Source organism: Hyposmocoma kahamanoa, unplaced genomic scaffold (assembly GCF_003589595.1).
Source record: "Hyposmocoma kahamanoa isolate Upper Pololo Valley unplaced genomic scaffold, ASM358959v1 67, whole genome shotgun sequence".
Taxonomy (NCBI): Eukaryota; Metazoa; Arthropoda; class Insecta; order Lepidoptera; family Cosmopterigidae; genus Hyposmocoma; species Hyposmocoma kahamanoa.
The window spans coordinates 5,175,366-5,184,055 of NW_020653855.1; the positions used below are offsets into that span (position 1 = coordinate 5,175,366).

The 8,690-nt window shown below is 31.9% G+C and overlaps 1 protein-coding gene across 1 annotated transcript in view; it reads right to left on the bottom strand.

Moving 5' to 3' along the window:
• The window catches only part of LOC113232147 (neurofibromin), a 103,323-nt gene that overhangs the window by 13,114 nt on the left and 81,519 nt on the right, over positions 1–8,690 (bottom strand). The window contains exon 46 of the mRNA XM_026466785.1: positions 4,691–4,768. Within this exon, the coding sequence (XP_026322570.1) occupies positions 4,691–4,768 (78 nt within the window). The remainder of the gene's footprint in view (positions 1–4,690; positions 4,769–8,690) is intronic.

Sequence of the window (8,690 nt, forward strand, 5' to 3'; positions counted from 1 at the left end):
ATCTGTGTAGTGTTCTTTGCGTTTCCAATTAAGAATCGATACTACCTCATCTCGAATTCAATTTTTCCCATACTAATAAGGTTCATTTTGCGGGCGGCGGGGGCACAGGCTTTATTTCAGAATTTATTTTTTTACAAACGAAATTAAAACCATTTCAAAAATGTATATCGTATAATATACGTGTTCTATTTAGTTCAGTTGATATAAAAAAAACAGATATATATAAAGTAATAGGCGCCTTGACGTCGAGTTGCGGACACCAGCCCGTTACACCAAGTACCAAGTATATATAAAGTATTGAATACAGCGGTTTTCTTGTCAAATTTCGAGTTAAGTTTGTTTTTCTTTTCTATCGTGAAAATGTGTTTTCACACCGTATAGTAATCAGTGTGTATCCTCAATTTTACTTTATATTTCTTCCAAAGTGATGGATTCGACAATTTCACTATTATACGGTATTAACCGAAGCCATTTGAGATAGTATAGACTCTTATGACAGGGAATAAAAAAGTAACCAGAAAGGTCTATCTCCGATCGTCCTTAGCTTTAGACAAGCGTCCTGCATATTGTTGTGACATTGACGGAACGGCAACAAAGGCCGTCAGCAAGCCGTTCGCTACTGACGACTATGATATTTAAATAGTTTATATTTATTTTTTACGAACGTATGTAACCATTATGTTGATCGTGATTTGTGCCATATGCGGCTGTTTATCTTCATCTAAATAGATAAAGAGCGTTCAAAAGCTGTTTATTAGATTTCTAATTTTAAATTTACTGCGATTTCATAACAGATTAGAGATATGACATTTCAAAGAAAATATTTGAGTGTAAATAATTTAAAGTAGTGTTATTCACTTGTCAAGTCTTTTAAATTTATTAAATTTACTTATTTGACTTTATGTAACTTAACTAGTGTAATTAATATGTCTCCATAGGGAATCAAACACCGCACTTAATACAGTCCAGTGTTTATGGCCACAACGAGCATGTGAGACTTTAGTAAATTACAAGTCTCTACCATTGGTTATGTATACTGTCATATCCTTTAGACATTACATCTTTAAGTTATACTCTGTATATGACAATAAGGCTTTAATTATAATCAGAAAGTAGCGCGGTCGCTCATATTGTCCCTTTTTGTCACATGTTTCACTGCGATATTACGAGAAAGAGAAAACGCGAGCGGTCGTACTGCTCTGCATATAATTCGAGTCTAAGCAACCACGGATTATTTCCATGAATATATATTATATCGTTCACGGAACCATTATACCTTCGTACAGTGATTTGTGCCAGAGAATCCAACGTGAAAGTGCTTTCCAATTAACTATTTTATTTAATACATTTTGGGGAAATTTACGGTTTAATTGCTGGTACATTTGTACGTGAAGATGATTATTCAAATGTCATTAAAAATAACATAAAGTGCTTAACAAACGCAAGGAGAAACACAAAACATCGTTAACAATGAAAGAGCGAACAAAACAAGTAAATAGTATAAAAACAAAAGTAAAAATATTAAACATATTATATGTATAAAGCATGGTACCATCGTCAGACACATGATATGTCAAAGCGTAGGTCGGAAAAGGTGTTCCACATATATAGATACATGTATAGATATAGCTACAAGGAGCGACATAGTGTTGTTAAAACCAACAAATATTAATCAATTACTTTTTCGAATTCCGGATTTCATAGGAAGTCGAAGTTGGATTTTAAAATAATTCTAATGATGCCATGTAAAGTCTGTTCCAATACATTATGCCAGAATAGTAAATAAACCGATTTGGTTAAAATTCCAAAGCAATCACTCAATAAATGGAATGAGTGGCACGTTCATGTATATTTTGAAGATTTCGACTTAATATCTCATCACTTTTTCCTGTAATATTCATTTGAATAACATATTAAAATCGTATTTGAAAAATGTTACTTCAAAAGTGAAGTTAGTTATCAAATATAGTCCATGCTTGCATAGGGCTTTACGGAAATATCTTATTCGGTTCATTCTGTTAAAGTATTTGTAATCGATTAGTGAATCGAAAATTTTATCACAATCGAACGAATATATAAGTGTAAGATTTAAAGGAGGATTTAAAATTATAATTCTGAAATTTGAAATATGCTTTTATTATTATTATTATGTAAGAAAAAAATTCTAATCTCATGTATGGAATATCATCACTCAGTATTGAATCACATATTTTTTATAGTAATCAGCAGCGAAATCGCAAAATCCATTTTATTATATAAATTCCAACTGATTCAAATAAACAAATCAATTCATTCAATTTATTAATCGATTCGTAATTCGAACTGTACTGCACAGTTGGCCATCACTAAACTGTCTATGGTCGGCACAATTATCTGTTTGTTTACTTTTATGGTACATTGGATTGGAACAGACTATAAATAATCCAGTAGATAACTGGCTTTTTAGCAAAACGGAGAATAAAAAATAAACGAGAATGGTCGCTCTCCACCCCTCCTTAGCTTTAGATACCGCATATTGACGGTCACATTGAAGGAACGGCGACATTTGCTAGTAAAACTTAAAAAAAATAATTAAAAATTTTATTTAGGAGGAAATTTTAGGACATTTAAGTTTGCACGAGAATCGTGATCGCGCTCTAAAAATATTTTAGTTAAATTAAAAAACACAGTAAAACAGATGTTCATAAATTTGAACCACTAGCAGAAATGTATTTGAAAAGGTATACGTTCACACTGAATTATTTTAAAACTTTTTATTAAATAAAAAACTGCTGAACGCTTAAACACGACGAAAAAGTGCCATTTGTGACAGCCTTACTCATGTACGGCTATTTATCTTCATAAATAGAATAAAGAGAGAATTTTCTTTCATACGGAAATCCGGTATTCGAAAAAGTAATTAATTAATATTTGTTGGTTTTAACAACTCTATGTAGCTATATTTATACATGTATCTATACATGTGGAACACCTTTTTCCGACCTATGGTCAAAGTGATGTTGGTAAATTTCTCTTATTTATTTATTCGGTAAAGGCATCAGCCTAAAAGGATAAACTCATATAAGTAAAACTAAAAAAAAAGGAAATCGTGTATCGTGTGTATGTAATCGTGTGACCACAAAAACACTTTTTTGACAGTTTTGTTAATGTACGTTGTCATTTTTTGTAATTTTGTATTCTTTTTATTTCATGTTGTCATTTATTGTGCTTTTGTTCTCTTTTCATTTTATATTTTTATTATTATTTCTAGTTATTGTTGTTTTTATTTATTCTGTGGTGTCATTTGTCAGAGATCGGAATGAGCAAACTATGTTTACCTAAATCTTCAAGAGATACACATAGAGTCGACAGTACCTCCCTCTGAAATCACGAAACTATTAAAAATAAAACGAAAAAGTCGAATTTCAACAAAACAGTACAATTTTAGTAACCTTTGCGACACTTAAAAATAAACTACAGAAGTGGAAAAAAAAACATGGAAAGTATTAGATACGCCTTGTGTACTCCTTGGAAGCTTGGGTTAATATATTGTATTTATTCAAATCTTTGGTAATGACGCCATACAGATTACCTACTGATTATTACTTTGCAAAAAAAGGATTAGTTGAGAGAAAAGAATAAATTTTTAGAAAGAAAAAAATGGTGGAAATAATATTTATTTGCTTACCACAAATGGCACCACAGATGAAAAAAAAAAACAAAAAGAACAGATAGAAAAACGTTTAGATAGAAAACAAAAGAACAAAAAATTACAACATCAAAGCTAAAAAAAAAACAAATCACAACACAACAAAAATAAAAACAAATTATTTACATCGGAATATATATTTGTTATTTCAAACAAACCCAACGTTTGGGCTCTTTTCAGATACCATGGTCAGTCGTGACTTCAAACATGATTTTTATTTACAAAAAGAAAGAGATAAATTGTAAATAAAAGTACTCTTTGTAGTGCCAGCTACACGTAAGAAAAGGTCACTTAGCATTTGCTAGACAGTGCCCAGTGAACAGTGGACAGTGAACAGTGCGTTCGTAACACTGATTTTCAAGGTCACGGAATATCATTTTTCAAGTGAAACAACCTATTGCAGGGGATGCAAAGGAAGGGATATTATCTAAATTCTATATATATTTAATTAGGTATCGATTAAGGAAAATTGCTTACGCAGTAAACTTTTTTTTTAATATTTTTTGATCGACAAATTGAGAACAGCCTACTACATCTAATTAATATACAGAGTGTAAGAAAATAGATACGATCAAACGTCATCTAGTGAACTTGTTCATGATAATCAATTAAACGAAAAATATATTTGGAATTCGCTAAAAAATATATTATTGCTGCACTGAAATTTGGCTTAAAGATAATTGGCTATACGCATTTTTATCCTCATTGAAAAAGTCGTCCAGCAAAGTATTTTATGAAGTAGTTTAGTTTTTAAAAGCAGTATTTTACATTTATCCCTGCATACATGTGGATTCAACAAATCTGTGTCATAATCTAAACTTAACCCTGGACGTGTATGACGCCTTCGCGACCTCTCCAATTATCAGTACAATCACCAGCTAAAGTCCAATTGCACTTTTGGTTACACCCTGTATAATGTTCTTTTAAGCGAATTATAATAATTCTAAACAATAGGTTTCAATTTGAACTACACTATTTCAATTTATACTAGACAAAAATTACCCTAGGGGGTCCTATGGAATCTTTTGAAGTAGGCACTGAAAATGATCTCTGAGTCTTGAAAAGCATTCTAGCAGACGTCTATACATGCATGTGCAAAAGCCAAAATGTCCAATTGATATATCAACATTGACGTATTCGTTATTTTTTAATTGTTTGTATGTATTGCATAAATGTCATTGTTATTTTACGTAACAATGTCATTGGTTGTACAAGGAATATTCAATAAAGATTTTTTCATATGAATTGTTATGTATTTTGTTTCAAAGGGATCAAATCCAGATTGGGCCAAAGACATTTGTCCATCAAAATAACGAATACACATAGCGGTAGCAGGGTGGTAACAACAGGTTAAAATCAATGCGAAATACAAACGATACACGCGTCCAAGACACGAGGCGTGAAAACAGAAGGTGGTGTCATAGTATACGTGGCCTAGATACTGGAAGAGATATTTGTTAATTGGGCGGTGGAATGAACAATGACATTGGTTCATAAAAATGTAATTATTCTCATTTCATAACAAATCATACACATAAAATGTGCAATATAATTTATGGACTCGATAGCTCAGCGTTTATGCATCTTTGATTGAGAGATGTTTTTCTTTAGGTCAAGAGATCAAATCTATGGAATTAATTACTTTGTAATTTCATAATTTATCTAAAGTTTATTCTAGAATTCGAAACTGGAAATACCGGAACAGATGTCCCCGAAAGTTTGCTGTTAAAAATCATGAAATAATAAGTACATTACCATGATAACTTTATACATCTTACATACATGTTGCTCATCATATCGTAATTATGAAATACTTGAATATTATTGAGGTTCGGAATCGAACTTAGTACTTAGTATAGTATCTAGAGTGCTTGCTGAGCCATCGAGTGCAAGATAAAACCGCACACCGCTAAAACAGCTTGTTGAATACGCAAAACGAAATGGGGTTTAATGGAACAAAAGTTACAATTTCAAAATTGAAATATTTTTTGGTCCTCAAATTCAGTAAGCGATATCACAAAGCCGCTTTATAGGTATACAGTTTTGTTACCTGTCCGAATATATTATTCAATCCACCGCTTGGAAGTAAGAAAGAAAGAACTGATAACTAAACTAACTAACAGTAAACGAATGATGAATGGCTTGTAAGAAGCTTTCTCCAAATTATCGCTAAAAAGCCAATTTATATTGTCCTTTTGTGGGAGAAAGAGGCCAGTTTCACCGTTATGCAAGGCCCACTAACTACAAAGACGGAGAGGAGAGTAAATGTGTTTAATATAAAGAACATAATTTTGTATAGTCTGTATTTTTGCTGAGAGGGAGAGCCACGAGTACTTTAGCCCAGGTGTGTGACGATCCAGACCTCCTTCATCGTCATCCCACTTCTTTATCATTTCAGGTTTCTGGCTACTTATTTATAAAATTTTGAATTCTTCTCGAATTACCTATTCCTTTACTTCTTACGTTTGTTGTATAACAACAGTTGTGAGGTAAATTGCATATTTGCTACTTAAACCTATTAGTTGTTTTAAACATTTCTCCGTCTTGGTTGATAATGGGTCTCTAAGACTGAATAAAACGCCTCATTTTCTCATCACAAAAATTAAAATAATTTCGAATTTTAAAAATGCAAATGTAATGTTGGAAATAATTTTCTGCCATTCCTTTAGGCGCACTTTTATTAGGCACTAAAAACATTTAAGATTTAGGAGAGATTTCTATGTACTTTTTGACCTTTTTTTGAAAGGCCCGCTAAAACAGAGAAGACAGGTGATGTGTATAAACAACCAATACGATGTCGTTATTTTGACATCTTTCCAGATAGTGAAAATAAAGAAATCCTATTGACTCTTTAAACACCTTTGCTCTCCTCTCCGGTTTAGTAATTACGGCCCGTAAAGTGGGTTCGATTTTAAGTGCAAACCGAACAGAGATTATGTTTTTAATTAACACTGTAGGGACGTTGCTTTAACGTGAAATGTTGACCGATCTCTTTCGATCGATTTAATTAGTTGCTGTGACCGATCTCATTCGTTAATGTGATCGATTTAATTAGTTATTGTGAACGATAATGTGATCGATTTAATTACTTACACTGAACGATAATGTGACCGATTTAATTAGTTACAGTGAGCGGTCTCATTTGTTAAAGTGATCGATGTAATTAATTACCGTGAACGATTTCTTTCGTTACTATAATCGATCCCATGCGTTATCTCTTTCGTTACGGTAGATATTTTTGTTATGATACCTGTAATTCTAGAGTCGGCGGCGGCACATAAGTCAAAGAAGTGCTTCAATAATATATAAATATATATTTTTTGTGTTGTTTTTAGTGTTGGAAGTTAAATAGGCTCTAGAATATAGTTAGAAATTTATGAAGTAACAAATGAATTTGGCTTATGTGCTTTAGCCGGTAGAGGCGTTAATTTAAATGAATGATGTTGGATTTTGACTTATGTGCTTTAGTCCGCCGACCCTAGAATTTTCCATTTAATTTAAAAAGGCGTTTCACGTCAAAAGCTATTCACATTGGGGCAACTATGTGAAATGTTATAAAACGTCAAAAGAGGTCAAATTCAACCACAATATTAACTAAAACTCCATTATCAGTCTAGAATGTAAACTAATAAAAATGCGCCGTCAACTAAACACTGACAACTCAACTTTTGACATTACAATGAATCTTCATATCGTTGACAATGCAATGAATCAAAAACTATATTAATATTAGTATTATCACAATTTTCAAAAGGGGGAAAGTGTTGTTCAACGAAAAAGAAATCAGCTGTTCCATTAAATTTCTTTTAAATATTTATTACTGGCAATCACTTGATATGGTCATATGTAGTCGAGGGTGAAGAAAACTGGCTTTGTAGGTGCTTATTCATTCTGGCCTTCATAAGATCTACGGTATATTACATCGGGTAAGCAATCCCTAGACTTTATACTTCGTTTTTTTAGCATTAGACAGAGGGAAATCCTGGTTCTTTTATTATGCGCCATTCCATTTTTTTTTAAGCAAATCAATTTAAGTATTTAACCTTCATATAATTATAGTGATATTTTTTACTCGTAGCATTCGGTACCTTTAAAACTCCATATGTAAAATTTATATCTTTACACAGTCAATTTCCAAAAAGTTGCACTATAAAAAAACTTAAAGAAGCAGAGGTTCCAAACATTCAATGGATCTTTTTATAAAACAAAAAAAAATACTATTGTGTCAATGTGAGTTGTATTTCTAAAGTCACAAATTAATATAATGGGCGATGTTATACGATTATACAATAAGATTCCGATTGATATTAAAAATTTGTTGTTAACGACGTGAAACACATACACTCTCATACAACTTCTGTGTACTTGCATAAGAAAACTTCATGATAGTGACCAGAGAGCTAAACTTTTTCAGGTTGTCTCGATCTGTGATATTTGAAAGATAAACATTGTAAATAATAAGTATTTACAAATGTCTAATTACAAAGAGCAACCCCTAGAGTTTATTACTCAATCTTCTCAGGGGAATCTGAATTACGAATGAGCAATAGACTTTAATCAATGTTATGATGCACTGTGCAAGGTGACAATCTCAGATAGATATTTAGTATATTATATCTCAAAAAAACTATTACAAATTACATTTGTTAAACAGTATTTATAAAAGAAATGCGAGCACGAATAGTTGGTAGAGAAAAAAATTATAAGGCTTTTTGTGGTGTTGGTGCAGAATACCAATAGAATCCGACGCGGGAGCGTCTGTCGTCTGAGCACGCGCGACGATTATTTTAGTGGCGGTGACGCCTTGCCAATATGCCACGAGATGTCCTAGTCGGCGCTATAATGTGACAATTTCAAATGTAATTTGCTTATCTATGAAATACACATAATTTAAATTTGAATTATTTCTCACAATGTTTTTCTTTACCGTCAATTGTTTTCTGCAAAAAAAAGGTTTACAAGCACTTCTTTGTTTACGTTTTGCCTAATTTAAAAAAAAAAA